General features: G+C 37.2%; 1 protein-coding gene across 7 annotated transcripts in view; it reads right to left on the minus strand.

Annotated features, from left to right (window-relative positions):
- The window catches only part of KDM6A (lysine demethylase 6A), a 160,582-nt gene that overhangs the window by 117,464 nt on the left and 22,666 nt on the right, over positions 1-20,452 (minus strand). For 6 of the 7 annotated variants that reach the window (XM_080613945.1, XM_080613941.1, XM_080613946.1 and 3 more), the window contains exon 3: positions 7,078-7,186. The exons of the other annotated variant lie outside the window; for it this stretch is intronic. In XM_080613945.1, the coding sequence (XP_080470071.1) occupies positions 7,078-7,186 (109 nt within the window). The remainder of the gene's footprint in view (positions 1-7,077; positions 7,187-20,452) is intronic. 7 annotated transcript variants of the gene reach the window in all.

The raw sequence follows: 20,452 nt of genomic DNA on the forward strand, positions 1-20,452 counted from the left end.
GGGCCAGTTCTGTTTAACAATTTTATCGGTGATATAGATGAGGGGACTGAGTGCACACTCAGTAAGTTTGCAATAAGACACCAAGCTGGGCAGGAGTGTTCGTCTGCTGGAGGGTAGAAAGGCTCTACAGAGAGATCTAGACAGGCTGGATCAGTGGTCCAAGGCCAATTATATGAGGTTCAGAAAGACTCAGTGATGGGTCCTGCACTTGGGTAACAACCACATGCAACAGTACAGGCTTGGGGAAGAGTGGCTGGAAAGCATCTGGCAGAAAATGACCTGTGGGTGTTGCTCAACAGTCAGCTGAACATGAGCCAGCAGTGGCCCAGGCAGCCAAGAAGGCCAACAGCATCATGGCTTGTATCAGAAACAGTGCGGCCAGGAGGGCCAGGGCAGCGATTGCCCCCTGTACTCGGTATAGGTGAGGCCACACCGCAAATACTGTGTTCAGCTTTGGGCCTGTCACGACAAGACAGACATTGAGATGCTGGAGCATGTCCAAAGACAGGCAACGAAGTTGGTGAAGCGTCTGGAGCATAAGTTATGAACATGGCTGAAGGAACTGGGGTAATTTAGCCTGGAAAAAAGGAGGCTGAAAGGAGACCTTATCGCTCTCTACAATTATTCAAAAGGAGGTTGTAATGAGGTGGTTGTCAGCCTCTTCTCCCAGGTAACAAGAGACAGGTTGGCAGGCTCAGACTGGGTATTAGGAAATATTTCCTCATGGAAAGGGTTGTCAAGCTCTAGAACACGCTGTGAAGGGGTGGTGGAGTCACCATTCTTGGATGTATTTAAAAGATGTGTAGATTTGGTACTTAAGGAAACGGTTTAATGGTGGACTCCACAATGTTAGGTTAGTGGTTGGACTTTATGATCCTAAAGGTCTTTTCCAACCTAAATGATTCTATGACTCCATAATAGGGAAAAAAAAAAAAAAACCACACACACAAAAAAAAAAAAAGTGGAAGCTAGAGCAGCAAAATGCAGCTCAGTTCTTTTGTTCCAAGGCCTCAGGAAAAAGGTTGTTCTCCATATCCTGCAGAGATTTGTGCTGAAAGTACCAAAGAGATGATGAAAGAAGCCTAAAGCATTGTCTTCTTTTTAACACAGAATGCAGGCAGACACACAAAGGCAACACAATCATACATTGAAGAGAAAATAATAATTATCACCAATTAGTCCTGTAAGTAGTTTTATTAACAATTACACATCCTCCTCTGGAAATATAATACAGCAGTAAAGTGGTGAGTAGCTCACTGTCCCACAATCATGTCCAACTATCAGTTGCCTAGAAGACTAAGTGGTATTAGATGTATAAGACATACAAGAGTTTTACAAGGAGTTTACTGTTACAGAAATCCTTTAGATAATGAACTCTATTAAAGGTCTTGAAATATTAAGAGTATCAACGAAGGAACACAATGGAATCACATGATGCTCAAAAATCCTTCAAACAGCATGTTCTGCAAAATTACTTTTAACAATTAAAGCGTGCATTTAGAACACTGCCCAAAATGAGAATTTTCAGACCACCAGTCAAATAACAAGGTCCAGCCATATTCTATAACAATCTTCTAATGCTAAATCCTGCCTCCCCCCCCCCAATTTATAAAAAACATTTTAATGCTTTAAGCTTAAGATGACATTCTTATTTTGTTCTAAAGGAATTTCACATAATGGTTTGGACTGCCTGAAATTAAACCACCCAATATTTAACAGCAGCATCCTAAAGATGAAATCAACAGTGCTAAACAGAAGCAACCCAATTTCTGCCAGTTATTAACAATTACAGACAACAAAACTAAAAATCTGAAACCTAAATATCAAACTTATTTAAAAGTCATCTCTTTCACAACTCAGATTGCTATGCTACTTAAAATTCATTCTAATTCTTCAGGACTCATCAGTAAAAGATGACCCAGCAGCAACCAGCACAATCCTGCGCATGCTAGAAAGTTCTCTCTTACTTTAAAAGATGACTCTACTACTACTCTGTGCAACAGAAGACAGCACATTCAAATACTTTCCATCAAACTCCAACAAGATGGAGACATCAGCCACCTCAGAGAAATCCTCTACAGAGCTGTAATACAAAGGAACACATATACTTTGTTGAATTTGGGAGTTTTCTCTCAGCCAAACACAAAAATCAAAAAGCCTTTAAATTTGGGGTTTAGGCTGTATCTTAATAAACCAGCACCTCAAATGGGGGAAGGGGGAGGGGGTTCAGTTTTGTTTTACATTTTAGCCTACCAATTGCTAGAAAAATGCCCTTGGACTAATTAACTCTATCTTATAAATTATTTCTTTTTATATTGGTGCATTTGACAGTGCAGTTACTATCTACAAATAAAAATAAATATTATTAAAACTGTTCTGATGTAGTACAGAAAAAAATGTGATCACGACTTGAGTACAGCAGTAAGAATTATTTTAAGTGCAGTATTTATTGTGCTTTAGTAACTATGATTTGAACAACAGTATGTTTTCCCCAAATCATTCATTAATTGCATTATCTACTTCAAGGTTTTTTCTTAGAGAACAGCAGTTCAAGGAGGCAAATTATAAATGTCTCCACCTGTGCAACTGTCAGCTGTCCTCTAAGCTGTAAGTTGGAACACAGTCACTATATATGACCCTTCTACAAAACAGATAAAAGATCCCTAAGGAAAGCCACAGTTGATGTCAGAGCCCATGAGCTCATTAAATAGCATTCAACTAGAACCCAAGCCTTAAAGATCACTGTTTATGCTCTGTACTCCTTATGGAAGCGAGTCATGGGGAAAAAATAAGTTTTAAAATCTCAAAATGCTGATGTAGCATCAGTTTCTTCCTAGACTAGCAGCCCAGTCATTCTGGTGACTGTGCTGGCCCTCCCAGGGAATGCAGTAGCAAAATTCGTAAGTATATAGGTAGCATGGAGCCCTAGCTGGACTCACAATGCTGACAAGTGTCCAAAAATCTACATGACAATCCATCAACCTCCTCCAGCAAAACCTGAGGTTTCACATTTTGGGGCAACCACGTCACTTTTTTCTTCTAGGTTATTTTTCTGTTAGATGAGTTCCCCACACAGCTGCACGTTCAGCTGTGCCAGCCCAAAGCAGAGAACAGCAACAAGCAGATGGGGGCCGCCACTAAAGTCACACCCAGGGAACAACAGGTTTGGAAACCTCTGAAACAATCAAACAGCTGGGGAATAGCTGCCTGATTAAAAAAGAGGAAGGTATCAGATTAGAGTTTTGAGGAAACAGAACAGTTTTGACTGTGAGGAGCAAACGTTTTCATCTGGGGAAATCCTGAAGCCAAAGTCTAACCAGTAATGATCAAGAAAACAAAAGCTGGACACAGAAACAAGCTTGATCATACTTGCTAAGCTGAATCAATTTGCACTGGTTATAATCAGCTGATACACATCACTGGCTCACAGTATTTAAAATCTGCAAAAAGGTTGATACCTTGCCTAGAACCTTCTCACAGTAGCACAGCGCAATTAACAAGACAACTCAATTTCATGTCGGCAGAGAAAACCCTTTAACAACAGCAATTTGAACACTGCATTTTGGGAAATCTGCAAGCTGCAAACTAGCCTTGGGAATTTTAAAGGCTAGGAAAAAACACTTGTGATACTCTAGTCTAATCTCAGATAAATACAGAGTAAAGAGCCTCATCCAGAAATTTCTGATGTAAACCCACAACTTTTGTTGCAGACAACTACTTAGTTTTTATGCAAGAGAAAAAAGGACGAAATAAATAAAAAAAGCACATAACATCTGAACTTCAGCAGCTAACTGCCAGAAAACACAATGCACTTCAAGAGAAATTACTGCGACATTTAACAGGCTTCATTTAAAAATATAAATATACATGCTAGATGTATTTAGACTTCAACAAGGCATCAGACATCTATTTACTACACATTCAAAGGGAGCCTGACCCTAAAAGATACTTCCCTGGTTGGTTCCAATAATGACATGCAGTAACCTACCATGGATCTTCGTCAAGGTCCCTGTTTTCCGGGGTACAAGTCCTAATTCTTATATACAAACGACCTACAGCTTTTGTTACTACATTTATAAGAAGGTATTAGCTAAACGAAAATACGAACATGCAGTGGATTATTAACCTTCACTGAACTGAATGATCCATGTCTGTCAACATATTTAGAAAAAATGAGATATATCAAAACAGAAGAAACTATACACATGAAACCTAACCCATCTCTATCAACCAAGCCCTGCTTCATCTTAATCACTGTTCATACTTCTGCAGTTATTTTTTTCTGCTTTGCACAAACCGTACTGCAAGCATTTTTAAACAAACAACACTCTCATATTTGCCTTTCAATAAAGATACACCTTTCTACATTATAAAGGTGTACACATTTGTTAACTATATTTAGTTAAATAAATAATAGGCTTCCAAGAATTAAAAAAAGAAAAGAAAAAAAAAAAGGTGCAGCATTAGTCATGCTGCTATCTTGTGGTATTTTATTAATTAGATCCCATTTATTAAACATATCAGCTTCTCCATAACTTTGTCCAAGACTAACTTCAGACTAGATAGATTTATAATTCTGAAAATCACCCTGTTTCAGCATTTTACACTTCTGGAACTTCAGAACTTAAAAACTGGGTAAAATATACATTACTGGGATCAAAACACTCCTGAACTCCCTTTACTTTTCACTTCCAAAGCATTTCATATTTAACTATAATTGCAATTAGAATGTATGATAATTAAAGTAACACAATTTATAGAATGGAATAATGTTTATTTGTATGTTAAATTGCTAATGCAATGCACCAGCAGTCTACTTCTTTCAAGTAACAGTAGTAAATTAATTACGGAACACTTACGACTTTTGCACTGTAGCTAATACTTTTACAGTCTATGGTACTGGAGTTCAACAACTGTTGTGAACAAGAAAATGTGGCCCTCAACAAAAAAAACAAATCCAACCCTTTAACTTCCCTTTTCCCATCAATTAAAATTCCTCCAGTATTATTTTCAGTACTACCCCAACTCTTTCAAAATACAGATACATCTTTTTTAAAATATATTTATTAGTAACAAAGTTTTGTTCACTTCTTGAAACTTCTTTCATGACTGAGATGTGACTTTAAATAAGCATCTAAGAAAATGAGAAGTATTTTTAATTTAGGTTTTAATGCCTAAATATCTCTTCCCACACAGTTCTGCTCATGCTTGTTTACAGTTCTGGAGAGCTGGTATTTTCAACCATCATTTGTATTTTTAATGTTTGTTCTTTAAAACTGTGTACACAGTACAAAGCAGACTCCCCATCAGTAAACCTCATCTCTGACCCATAGCAACACCTAGTCCTGCCGGTCTTAACTGTTATCAACTCAACAGCAGAGTTAATACAGTCCACAACCCTGCGTTGTCTTTGCCAAATAAAATATATCCAATAAGCCATACTGCACTCCCATTATATCAAGCTGTATCAAGCTAATCAGAAACAGCAGTGCAAGTTGTTTGCAGAGGGAATGGTTAAATTTTCTAAAAATGAAAACAAAAATAAAAAGATGGGATCAGACTATTCTCCAGAAAAATTCTACAGACAGCATACTGCCACATTCCCTTCAGGTTTTCCCATGTCTCTGGAATTGGAAACACAAGTGGTTATATTACACCAGCTGGATGGGATGTAGGTACAAGCTGGGGGCTCCCAATCTGTTGGTACAAATAATGGATACTAAGGTCCCTGAGTTGCCCATATATTCAACAGAAAGAGACAGATGCCTCAATAACTCAAAGCCTTCTGAATTTAGTTACTGAATTCAGATAACTGCAAATTCCTCCCTAGTGCTATCAAATTTAAACACTTCCCACCTAAAAAATGAAAGTTCCAGCAACCCCAACTCACACTGGATTATGTCAGACATAGTGAACAAGTGGACAGACATACTGTTATGAAAGGGTCCACAGCCAGCCTGAATCACTAAAATGTGTTTCTGAACTACCAGCAGTTATAATTCATTTCCCTATTCATAAGTTCCAAGGTAACTGTAAACCAGTATTTCTGTCTGTCTGGAATAAAGGCATTTTCAGGGTGAAGGTGTTCTTTGTATCCTTATACAAAGTCAAACAGAACTGCATTGTTATTAAAACTGAAAAGCAGCAACAATGGAAAAAAACATGCCACTAAAAAAAAAAAAAAAAAAAAAGTTCCAACCTGTTCTACTTAGCTAAGGCAAGGTAACACTCAAAAAGACTTTTTACTCATCCATACCTTCAACAGTCACTGGAAGGGAGGCAGCTATTAGAGACTGGTCCAGACACCCAGCATGACATTAAATGGAAACAGAACAGGCTGAAACCTAGCCCATGTCTCAGCACACAGCACAGTATTTTTGTGAATCCACACCACTACCAAAAAAGCGCTCTACTGACCTACACGCAACAAAGCACAAGTGTACACAAGGTTCTGTGTTCACTGGCTGCAATGGTGGCACACAACACTTAAGTAATTTCAAAGACTGATGAAGCAGAGACATAAAAAGAATGAAGCCACCTAGCCCCTAGATGCCCAACACCATTCTTCCACTCAATATTTAAAACACAACTTGAAACACACTAAGTGCACATTTTTGCTTCTGAATTAACACTTTCAGTCTAGCCTTATCTGTTGAGATTGTGGACATACACGAAAGCACTAAGCCTGGCTCTTCTTCTCTGCACCAGTGTCTCCCACCCATAGGAAACCTTCAGAGGCATGGATTCAACTGCTCATAAAATCATGCAATAATGAACCAGAAAAATGAAGCAGACAGTGCAGTACCACTGTATAAACTAAAGAAACTCCATATTCATTCTTGAACCAGCAGTGTTTTGGTTTGTTATTTTCAATTTAAAAAAAAAAATAAAAAATGAGAAGTTAGAATACAACTGTTTCTGTAAAGACACCATCAGTTTTATCCTGTTAATAGGCTTTGAAATATGGTACAAAGTGAGAAAACAGTGAGTTGTCCAAATGTTTTTCAGTCTATTGTGTCCCCTACATCAAATGACAATCCCCCAATTACATTTATCAGAAGTACTGAAAAGCCTTACCTTTTGGATAATCTTCCAACAAGAGGTTGAAGTGACCTAACTGACAAAAGAAATCAGACTCGACCTTTCCTTCAGCTTTCAAAATTAGCGATTCATAGCAGCGAACAGCCTGGGAAAAATAAATACAAGGTTTTCAAAATTCTGTATTTAACTAAAGCAAAATAATACATTTTCTATACATTTTCTGAGAAATAATAAGGTTTCTTGTTAAAGTGTGCAAGGCAAGAAGTCTACAAAAACTCTCAATAACATGGTTAGCATTACTTTTCAAAGAAGAAATGTAATATTCCAAACAAAACAGATTTTTCAAGTTCACTGATTCTAATGAAAATGGACAGCAAATGAACAATATAAGTTTTCTCTGGTTTATTTGTGAACTCCAGAAACATTCAATTTCCTAAACACAAAACAAACCTCTAACATACATCATGATTTTAATTTAAAAATCAATGAAATGCAAAAGAATTGATTTTATTTATACCTCTCAGTCTGCAAGAAAGCAAGTTCTCTGATTTTACTCTTATTATGTGGTTTTTTTTCTCTAAAGGACTCACATTTCATTTTACCAGTTTTTTCACTATTCTTTGCTAAAATGAAATGTTACCTCAACATGCTTGCTTAGGCAATTCATATACCTTAGCACGTACTTCCCAAGACCTGATTCATTTCACATACCTCTATCATGTCACAAAATACAGTTTACTATCTTCTACTTACTACACAGCTACTGTAGACTAAGTAAAGCTAAAAGCATGAATCCAATTAGAAAATAATTTTACTTTGAGAAAATTTGCTCTACAGGTTTTTAAGCGGCACACTCAAAGGATGTTCTGTGTTGCAAACACACATTTTTAATGGACTGAAATGATACCTTCTATTCCCCATAACGGTTAACCATCTATAACCTATCTTTAATCTCTTACCTCAAGACCCTACTTACACTTTGGGAATGAATGAATAAATAAAATCAGTTTCCCAACTTTTTGAACTTCCAGTTTCTTGATTTTGAACATGCTAGCCATTAAAATGAAGTCTCTGAATAAACCTGAATGGGAAGGAAGGTCCCCAGCTGGTTAATCCATGACTTTCATCAACTCTATTTTGACTGTGTTTCAAATTTGGTTGCAATTAGGAACTGCTTGGGTTTAATGTATTACAGTAATCAAAGACCTTGATCTAAACTTCATCTGAAATTACGAGCTTCATTAAGTCATTTTATTAAAACTAGAAATTCGAAAAGGGAAAGGATGATCCTGTAATACTTAAATCCAAACACTGAATTAGCAGTCTTGTCCATATTTAGGATTTTGTGTACACTTTTATTAATCACTGAAATGAGAAATGCTATAATAAAAAGAGGAAATGTTAAGAGACAGTTAAAACACACATGTGGAGAATTCAAACCACTGAGCTAATTCGAATTAGAGCAAGGTAAAACTCAGCCATTTCTACCTTGCTATGCTACCTTTAAGATTCTTGTTTAAATGCTAAGCCATAATAAGATAGGGCTTGCTACACTCAATGAACACAAAGCCATGCAAGGAACCAGAGGAGTGACTCTCAGTTTGCATCCCAAGCTTGAGATGCATTAAACACATTTTCACCTACTTCCAAGACCAGAATGGCCATATTTTATGGCTGCATTCAGAAACAATATTCTGATGGACAAAACCAAAGCTATACTGCTGCAAAACTGCAACAAAATGGGTGACACCTGTATCAAATCTATTAGGTATATGCACAGTATTAAAATTATTTAATAACTTCATTTAAATTCCATATTTCAAACTAGCTATTCAGTCATATTCTGAGGAGACTGAGATGTGCATTTGCCTCTCTACATCAAAGAGCTGCTGAAGAATTTTTTATTCATGCTCCAAGTTTTGCCTTAGCAAAACTGCACTGGAAGGACTGGGTTTCTGTTGACAGTTAATCAGAGCTACTTTAATTTTATTCCCACCACTCTGAGTACCTCTCTGAGTCAGCAAACCGTCAATCTACAGAATATGATCCCTGGAATCAGAAGCAATGTGTATATGAACCAATCTCAACATTCAGGCTCATCAGCTGAACCTACTCCCCCCCCACCTGCTATGTTTTAATGCAGAATCTTGGGGTTTGTGCCTTGCTTCCTCTCCCCACTTCTTGGTCTCATCTCTCAATTTGTAAAAATTGTAACACAACTCTTGCTGACGCCCCTAACGTTACTGTCACAGAATAATTTGCAAATAGGCCTTCCATTTTCTGATGATACGCAATACGTGCCGCAGCTGCTATGGAGAATATTCACATTATGACATTTTCTTTAATATTTTGTCTTCTACAATTTAGTCACTGTTCAAAGCACATAAAAACTACTACCACAACACGCAGTTTATAAAAAATTGCTGAAGAGGAAGTTAGAGTAGTTTATTTACTGAATTAGATGGCTACAGGTATTTAAAGCAAACCTATGATTTTACGAACCAATATAAAAGGATTTTTCTATAGATATATTCAAGAAAATTATAAATCACATACACTTAAACAGGAAAGCATCTGGGAGACCCTTAACATTTCCCCAGCCCTTTTTTAAGTAAATCTTCATTAAAAGATGTACAATTATCTAAAGTTACATATATTTTATATATATGATATAATTATATAATATGTAATGTATTATATATTATTTATTATATAGGGAGAGGCAAAAAAATGCACCTAAGTCTCTCACACAACTCAGATCACTTCACAACAAGGCAGATTTTCCCTTTGCACTAGAACACACTTTGAAGATTCCGCAAAGCCATCTTACTAAGGCCAGCACAACGCAAGGCACAGGACACCAGAGCTGCAAAACAGAACTTCCCCTTTAAGTAACAATTAATTTACAGTTACCTGTTACTGTAAGAGCAATTTAACTACACCATTAAGTACACCCTTCCCAGCTGATCTCTAACCTATTTATGACATTATCAGGAAAACGCTTACATTTATGCAAACTTAAAATTGTGAAGGCTGTTTCATATGAATTGTCAAAAATTCTTCTAGCACATTCTAACTAAATGAAACAAACAAAAAGCATGCTTTACTTCCTTAACAGGAACACCAAATTCAACCTCCGAGTCTCTGTAGTATAAGCAGCAGACTGGTCACTACTCTCAGCTCATTATTCCTAGTAGCTAGAGCAGATTCAGTTACACAAACCAATGAATCCAACTTTGGTTCTGGTCACAAAACTTCCTTCCCCATTAAACCCATTCACAAACATCTTTAGAAAGGAACAAGTACTTTTTCCTGCAGAGATCAGAATCTGTCTCTCAGCTGAATAAATGAATGCAAAGCATTTTGAAGAGGGAGGTCACAATCACATGTATATGTATATGGTTGCTTTGAAGGAATAATCAAAAGATCTCATTTCAGCAGATCTGTAACTGCAAAGGCCATCTATGGTACCACTTCCCGCAACCAATTTAAATCATCCTGAGACACTAAGAATTCTAAGGAAGCTAAAAACCCTTCAGGTTTTTAGGTATTGTTATTTCTGTATAGATTTATAAGTTCACTCAATGGAGCCAGCCTTGCAAATTGCTAGTATTGACAAATTAACAAGAGAAAGACCCCAAAATGAAAAGGAAGATTGCTACACAATGTTGTACACTTCCTTCCCTTTGTTCAAGGGCTGCATGAAGATAAAAGGGAAACCTGAAGAATTTGGGAACTTGGCAAAATAATCACCCGCAGCTGCTCTGCAGTGTGGCAACCAGAGCAGAAGCAGGAAACAAATACAGGAATGGCTGCAGGAAAAGAAGGTGGCTTATAGGATCTCAAAAAAAAAAAAAGTAACAGTACTCATCTGTCACCTGCTTGATTAAAAGCAAACTGAAGTAATACATTACTGCCAACACTTCTGACACGACAGTTACAAGCCCCCTCTTATGACATCACAGTTCATGACTGGGGGCATTTTGATTTCACAAATTGAACCACCAATTCTTATGACACAGATAAATACAACACAGTGAAGAAGAAAAAGGCTTAGCGTATTTGTCAACTTGGAAAAAGTCAGCAAAACATATGTGTTCACAAAAGGAAAAAATAATTCCATTATCGTTTTTAAAATGCACTGTCAAATCCTTGTATGTTCACTATTTATTATTCTAAAGGGAAAGGAATGGAATTTTTTTTCCCCCTCTGTTGTTAGAAGAACATTTCTTCTCCTTTCTTCCCCCTCAAAAAATACCCAAACCAAACAAAAACCACCCCGTGAAGCAAATGCCAGTTTTGGCTATTATTAACATGGTATCTTTCCACGAAGAAAAGACCCTAGAAGTGGGAATATACTACAACAAAAATCTAAGATAAAGCCAAAATTCTGAATACTGAAAACAAAAGGGACTGACACATATTGCAGCTCTACTTCATAACACAAAAGGATGATGTTATTTCTACTTCAACTAATATGAAGGGGGAAAAAAAACCACAAACCTTTACTGTTATTCACTGGTTGCAATTATTTGCATTTTACAGCATGAATTCAAATTACCATTAAACCTCTGTACTAAAAAGGGGGGGGGGGGGGGGAATCAATACAGCTTTTTTCAACAGCTTCTAAAGAAGATGTTACTATGTCCTTTCTTATTTGTGACAAGCATGACTGACTAAGATTAAAGTAGTAGGACTAAACAGCCAAACATGACAAAACATTAATTATTAATTATTTAATATATTAATGATATGAGAGCAGAGGAGTGCACTCAATTAACAAATTTTTACTTAAAACACGGAAGAAACACTGACACCTACAGAAAACCAAAAAGCCAGCAGTATAAATTGTTAGCATGACAACAGCTGGGCAGTAATGTACAGTGAAAGAAATTTGAATTTTACTGGGTAATAAATTAACTGTTGAAGAAAAATATGGTGGTTTAATGCAGACAATACAGTATAAAATGACAAATTCAAAGCCTCAGGATATTACTAGAACCTTGAAGTTCACAACAGAAAACAGTATTGTATATAAAGACCTGACTTCCACTGGGGAAGACAGGGAACAAACAAACAATTCCTGTTTATTTTTTCTTGTTTCTCTAGAAAGCAGTAACCTGAATAGATGGACTTTGTGAGCAGGTAATGAGAACTGGAAGCATGAAAAAAATTCCACGTGACAAATTTGAAGAGACAGACATCAGTAGATTCCTCACAAATGAAATACATACTACAGTAATGTTTAGAAATGAAATGTTACTAGCTTTTAAGGTATATTTTACCCTTCTGGAAAAGAAGGTAATTATGTAGACAGTGCTGGACACTGAAGTGATGATCACGCTATCTACTAGCAGTCGATATTTGAAAGGTATCGAGAGACCAGAAAAGCAGAAGTTTATGTATATGCGGGGCTTGTTCTCCCCACCTCAGCATCAAAAGAGGATGTTCTGCAAGACTTCTCTTCATTCCTTTCTTCATGCCACAATTCATCAAAATACATACGATTTTCTAATAACAACAGCTAACATCCCGAGAACCTCCTCAGTCAGTTCTTGCTCCTGCTCTGCAACAAGTGTGAACAAGACTTGCCTCAGATTTGCAAGCAGGCAAAAAGACAAACCTGAATTCTTCAGAAGTTAAACTATTTCTTTTGCCCCTCATCCCCAACAGTGACTGGCCCCATTTCCTGGGCTGTAGATGACTTAAAGGAACATGCCTTTTACTTCCCAGAGAAAAGCACACATTTCAAATAATCATATTTGATTGAAGACAACCTGTATTAATTCATTGGCTCTTTCACTGAAGGCTCTTGTATTTTGTATGGATGGCACAATACTTTTAACTTCCCTTACTTTCTTACTCAATATCAACTCCTACTACAGCTTTCAAGGCTTCTTTACATACTTTCTTTGTGAAACTCACGGTTATAAAATTTCTCTCTCAACTTAGCACAAGTTTACTCTTCTTCCATCTTATATATGGAATGTATTATATAAAAGACCAAACTCCTTATTTCAGGGACAGTAAGTAGTATAGAACAATGGAAACTGATCCTCCTTATGCATTTCTCAAGAAACATAGCATCACTTTTGGGCAAATTTCCCCTTGCTCCAAGATTACTGCTTCATGAAAGAAGACAGAAATAAATATTGCAAGCAATAAATAAGAAAAGTGGTTGTGCATGTTCGCTACCTGCACTGCTTGATGATAACAAGACGAATTTTCTTTGAAAACCACTACTGTGGCCTAGGAATTGACTACCACACGCATAATTAAAAAAAAAAAAAAAGAATAAAAAAATTTGTTACATCTTCAGTATAATCTCGAAGCAGAAGAGAGGAGATGAAACAGCAAGCAGCAGAAGGTGAAGGTTGCTAAATTTACAATTGAAAATTAATTGAAAGGCAAACAGCACAAACCAGAACTTGCTCTAAAGACCAGAGTGAAAGCAACACACTATCATCATAAGTAGCAAACAGTAAAATGAAATTATTAACGATTTAGAAACCTACTGTGAAGCATCAGTATCACTAAAACAAATTCTACCATCAGATGGAGAATAAACAGCAGACACTAGTAACTTAGAAATAATTCTTCTTGAAACCAGTTATCACTGAAAAATGAGGGATACCACTGCACAAGAAGCACAGAACTGCAGAACAGAATACAACATAGAATATACGCAAATCAATGATAAATAGAGAAAAGTGACCTTTTAGTGGAGGGGGAATAAAATCAACTTGCCATCACTGAATAAAGAACATGTATTATCAACTGTAAGACATTCTTTACAACCGTTTTCTGTCAGGCAGATGTAAGTAGGTTTCTCCAAGAGAGTAACAGGAAACAGTCTTTTTCAGCTGACAGCATCCACAACCAACTGCATTTTGAATGAAAAACTGACTGGAGTTAGGGAATGAATCACTAGGCATTAATCCTGAGATCACCTTTAGGATGCAACACCCCCACCCCTTACTTCTTTCAAATCCAGTAAGATATACTTAGAAATATAGATGTGCATGTACATACAGACACACCTACACTATACAGGAAATTAAATTCTAAACTATCAGCAAACTGAATGCTTTCCATTCTGTCCCTGAAAACATTTCATAACCAGAAGCCTCAGGAGATTCTGACAAATTTTGTATGGAATTTCATCATTCCAAATACTGCATAGTTATTCTTCAACGTAAGAAAAAAAAAATACAGAAAAACAAAAGAAACACTTTTTTTTTTACATAGCAGTAGATTTTTCATAAGCGATTGAAATGTCTGATTTTTTTATCTGAGAATATAGGAACATTTTTTGTTATTTTTTACTACATAATTCTCTTTGAAGTAGAATTACAGCACCTTAATTTAGCAATTGTTCTAGAGCTAATGAATAATTTACCACACACTAAATTTGACTACTAAATCTGACTTCATTCTAGCAATTCTAAACTATACAAACACAGAACATCACAGCTGATGGTCTATGTTTGTATAGTTTACATCATACTTGAGAAGATTTAGACAGTTAATGCTGATAAACTTATCTCTTTTTAAGTGTTAAACCAGTTTTAATTAGGAAGCTACAAATTTTCATATGGATTTTAGGAAGATCACAGATCAAATAAATAGCCATTTATTTATCCATTCCATTGCATAAATAACTTTGGAAATACACTAAAAATCAACACAGATGAAAAAAGAAGAAAGCCAATTAAAGCCAGAGTCTGCATTAAAAACTGCCTGTTTTAGCTAATAAAAAACTCCAAACATTAAATCTGAGTATAATTTATGCAAAGATCTCCTGATCCAGACTGAAGCCTTTGGAAATTTAACACTGACTATCAACTACCAAGCATCAAGATGACAGTGTAGCAATGTATACAGAAGCTTGGAAAAAAAGTATTAAACAGAGAACAATGTACATAAACATGAAAATGGCTATTAAAATTGACAAAACAAGTATCTCTTTATGAAAATACTCAGTTTCAGAATAAACAGACTGATTTTCTGTGCTGTTGTTTAAATACAAGGTGATACAGAAAAGTAACTATTATCAAATATTAAGAAATTATCATCAATTGCTCTGCTCTGCTAAACCTGCACAGTCTAAACTTCAGTTCCAAAAGTGGTTCGAGCACCAGAGGTGGACTGTTTTCAGATATAAATATTGTTGGTAGCTTAGTCTGAAAATATAAGGAAAAGATTATTTATTTTAGAAAAACAGAAATAAAAATGGGTCAGGAGCTGTTTATAAAGAAAGTGTAAGAGCTAATGCTAATATGGTAGGAAGTACAGTTTTCAGCACCACAGGACACATAAAATTGGTAACGGTACATTAAGACACAAAGGATAAAAAAAGAACATCTAAATGGAAGAAACCTGGTTTCAAATACCGAAATACCACTATTTCAAGAACAATCTCATAATGCTGGTATTTCTGAAGTCAGCATAGCCAGTATACCACGAAGGGTGCCCCACAAAGATTTTACATCACATTTTCAAAGTCTCACATACAGGTACTGCTCCACATATCATGTTCCTTTTTCCACTGTCATTCATACATACTCCTCTTGTAGCTGATTATATTTAGATGATGGGGATTGCACTCATGTATGAAAGTGATCAACACTGGAACATAACCAAATGTGCATGTAAACCAGCTTGCATAGAAAAAATGTTCTGGAGAAGAACTTCATTCCCAGTAAACACCTTAAAAAGCACCACAATAATTGCCATCAAGAGCTGTAGCTCTGCTCTCCTAATGCCTAACATCCAGAGTTACCCTGACCTTTCCCACCTCAAACAGCATTCTGGATGAAGAGAAAAAATGCAATGGCGAAATACGAGGAATAAAGTCCTCCGGATTCAGTCACACAACTGATGATCAGTACCATTTCTGAATGGAAGAACTGGTGCGCATCACTTCAGGGAAGAAATAATGTCCACTTGTGCTATGCAGCAATAAGAGGTGAAGGATGTACACTCATACACGTTTCGGAATTGGTAATTTATGCACTACGAAGTGCAAGTCAAAATTATTTTAGATACTAGTGTGCATGCACATCATAATACGTGCTACAATGACAATACACTCAAACACTGCTCAAGAACTCTTCAACAGTCTTCTGATAAGTGAAATTTTGCGCTGAACTTTCACAGCCAGTACATGGTAAAGAACCCTGTGGCTGCAGGGCAAATAGCCATGCAGGTTGTCAGTACAGGCTATTTCCATTAACATTCCCCTGGAGCTGGACAGAAGACCTCCTTCAATTAATGCTTCCCAAGCCCTATCCAATTTGCATCCAATATAGAGATGGACATTAACAAATACAAAGTGGAAAAATGCATCTACCAAGCTTAACGCCAATTCTCCATGTATTTCTATGTAATTTCAGGAATACTACTGAACTTGAAAACAGGGCCTGCTTTAAAGGACACAACTCTTACTAAGTACAGCATGTCAGAAAACAATTCTATTATTTATTATTTAAGCCAAAAGTCATCATAATGATTCCCAGCTGGACAGAGGCAGAATGACAGAGACTAAGCTACCACCTATACAAGGAGAACTCAGTTCCACCTATCCCTTCCCCTAGCACAAATACAGTCTGACCCTGTGTAGACATGGTGGATTTTGTGATTTAAAACAAACAACTGGATAAAGAAGAATGCAATTCATTACAGGAAGGCATCGAGTTTGGGGCCATAGCATCATGTGTCTTAGTTGAACACTAACAAACATAGCCTGAATTACAAGTTCTTCTCAATTCCATCATGCTGCTATTTCTTCCAACAGAAGGATTTGGAAACACTCCTTTCTACCACGCCCAGCTGCAAGAGGTACAATATCCCCTTCTGTTGGGCCTAACTTTCAGTTATCACATAATCTTGACTACTTGAATACTCCAATTGAACTCTATTGAATACTCCAATACTAGTGGACAACAAGCCACCAATTCAAACCATACAACAGTGCTCAATAAAATGACCTGCTACAACCAATCATACCTAATGTTTTTATTTTGTACGACTCTCAAAAAAAAAAAAAATTGTAACAGTAAAAGTTGAATTAGATTTCAATTTTAACAACACAGCTTAAAAATGCTGAAATAACTGAAAATCAAAAAATAGCATCCTCATCTTCAAACTAAATTAACTATAGAATTTTATGAATTTATCACAAAGCTGCCTCAAGAATTAGTCACTACACTTTAGGAAAAGCAGTAAGTGTCCCCAACATACTTATATCCAAATAACAATCCTCTAAAGCAGCAACAGCTCTCAGATAAAAAAAACCCCAACATACTGTTGATCACATCTGTCAATCCCAAACTTCACAAAATAAGATGTTTATCTGAAAAAAAAAAAAAAAAAGGAAAAAAAGAATCCTGTAATGTAAGTGGAATTCCACTGCATGGAACCCAAATCTTTAACCTAGCATTAATCTTATGTTGCATCCATAACTACCTTTCAGAGTGACTAAATCAGTATCTCTAAGCACCAAAACTATTACCTGTCTCTCAGAAACAGAGAGAAAATTCAAATCCCTTTAAACAATCAAACTGTTTGAAAGCATTTTGTAAACCCACTAAGCTGCAAACTCCACCACTAGACATTCAAAATGGGACACATATTATAGAAGAACAGATGTACAGTACATCATTTAACATCCAGAAGTACAAAGGCTAATGGCACCATTCATAAACTAGCATGTCCATGTGATTCGTACACCAAACACGTTTGAAGATCTCCTTATGACAGATTAATGTAGGGTTTGCATTTAAAATGAAATAATGATAGAAATAGCTGAATGACATGCATTTCAGACTTTTGTTCAGAAGCTTTTATTTTTGATGAACGTGCTCTACTCCAAAAGATTCACTCCACAGAAGATGCATTGTTCTTTAAGTTAAGTATCTTACTCAAGCCTTTAGGTGAAGGATCAACTCCTACATTCTTTACAGTGGCAGACATGTAAAACCTTACCAAAGAACTTCAGCAGTTTCACAGGCAATATAGTTTCCAAAATGCAACCAATTTGAGACTGCAAGTGTACCAAAAGTGACCCAGAGCATAATGACTCAGGAGTTTCCATTAAAAACCAAGTTTCTCAACACTAAAAAGTCGACTGTCTTCCTTCTTAAGGTTTTGCATAAATGGGGCATAACCGTCACTAATATAATCTATCTTTGCTTAAAAGCTAAATTCGCTTCCAAAACACTCAATGGCCTAATCATAGAGGATCTTTAAATTGCCAGAATACACCAGTGTGAGAACTGCAGTCAACAAGAACACTTTTCAATGCGAGAAAAACTTATTTCCACAGCAGACTGTTTTGGGTTCGTTTGTTTTCTGGTTTTTTTTTTCCTCCAAGTACTGGTCCCAAAGAGTAAACCTCATCATTACTAGAAAGTTATGTCATCATCAAAGAGTATATGGATGGGTACACCAACTTCTACATTCACCTTCATTAATATACATAAAACAGGCACCATGCAATGTAGAAAAATCCCTGTCAAAACAGTATGTCATCATGAACAACCAATTCCCCTAGAGAGGAAACAAGGAAAATGGCAAAACAAGTATCTATGAACCAAGCATGACAGAGTCAGACATTGAATGAAGTTCCACAGAACACATTGGCTACAACCACAGAAGTGGCAAATAAAAGCTCAGACAAAAGAGAGAGCAAAAGGGAATGCACCAGTGAGATGAAACCTTCATCGGGGCAATAGTAGAGAATGAAAAACCCCTGAACAAGAAACAGCACTCTCCTCACTGCACTACTGTTTCACTCCTACTCCATCTGGAGCACAACAGCCTCCTCATTATTACTCACCCAATACATAGCATCTCCACATAATAACTACTTCAATCATGCCAGTCATAGAATCACAGAACGGTTGAGGTTGGAAGGGACCACCTAGTCCAACCATCCTGCCCAAGCACCTAGAGCACATTGCTCAGGAGTGTGTCCTAGAGGCTGTTGGGTTATCTCCAGGAAAGGAGACTCCTTAAGCTCTCTGGACAACCTATCCAATGCTCACTCACCCTCACAATAAAGAATTTCTCCCTCATTTTTAAGCAAAACTCCCTGATTTGAAAAAATGACATTTTTTGTTTATGCCCACTGCCTCTTGTCCTATTGCCTGGCATCACCAAGAAGAATCTGGCCCCATCCTCTTGACACCCTCCCTTCAGATACTTACATGCATTGATCAGATCCCCTCTGAGCCTTCTCTTCTCTAGGCTGCACAGGTCCAGCTTCCTCAACCTTTCCTCATAGGAGAGATGCTCCAGACCCTTAAGCATTCTCATAGCCCTTCACTGGACTTGCTCCAGGAGTCCCATGTCCCTTTTGTACCAGGGAGCACAGAACTGGACACACACTGCTCCAGGTGAGGCCTCACCAGGGCAGAGCAGAGAGGGAGGATCATCTCCCCTAACCTGCTGGCAATACTCTTCCTAAGGCAGCTGGGATACCCTTGGCCTTCTCCCTTATAAGTGCATGGTACTGTATCACTGCAGTAACAGACAACAAATGATTAGCCCTCTGTAGAGAATCTTTAGGGAGAATGAAAAAAAACAAAAGTGATAAGAGTATAAGAACATTTAAAAGTGCATCAAATTTAAGGCATTTTCAAGTAATCATGAAAGGCAAATGGTCACATGCAAGTCAGTCCCAAATGTTAATTTTCTGAATCCCTTTATTCTAAACTGTCAGTTGCAGTACAAAAGGTTTGTTTTTCATAGCTTTCTGCAGGAACAGATTTCTTTATACCCAAAAAACACAAACCCCATCATTCTAGACCACCTATGGCCTGTCCCGTGCAAGCAACAGGAGGTGCGTAAGCTTTATGCTTAAGCTTGGAAACATGAATAACACCTGCATGTGCAGTAGATTATGTTGTCTTGAGGCCAGAGATGGAAAAGTGGCATCTCATGAAGTGCATGTGGCTGACAGGAAAAAAACTGCTAACTAGCGACGTCTGTGCTGCTGTTCAGCACAGAATGACTGCAACTGCTTTTAACTTCTGGGCCAACTAGGACCAAATAGCTGTGGGAGAACAAGCTCCCCCAGCCAGCACAGTCAGGGCCAGGCAGCACTGACTGGGAGGAGGAAGAAGGGCTTCCTATCTTACATGTTGTTCCTTCCTCTCCACATACTGAGCAGGTGGAAGAGCTCCTTAAGTGGAGTCTTTGACAGCTCAAGACAGGAAGGCTCAGACCTTCAGAAAAAGTAGAACCAGGAGGCATGCAAGTAAGCCAAGGAAACGGCAAGGAGCCCTAGAATCATAGAGAGGGGGGAGCACATTCAAAGTATTACAAGTGATAGGCATGAAATTTGAAATTTTTGTCAGTCTGTTTGCAGGCTAGTGGAACAAACCACACAGACCTCACGTAATTTATG

Source organism: Psittacula echo, assembly GCF_963264785.1.
Source record: "Psittacula echo genome assembly, chromosome: 3".
NCBI lineage: Eukaryota > Metazoa > Chordata > Aves > Psittaciformes > Psittacidae > Psittacula > Psittacula echo.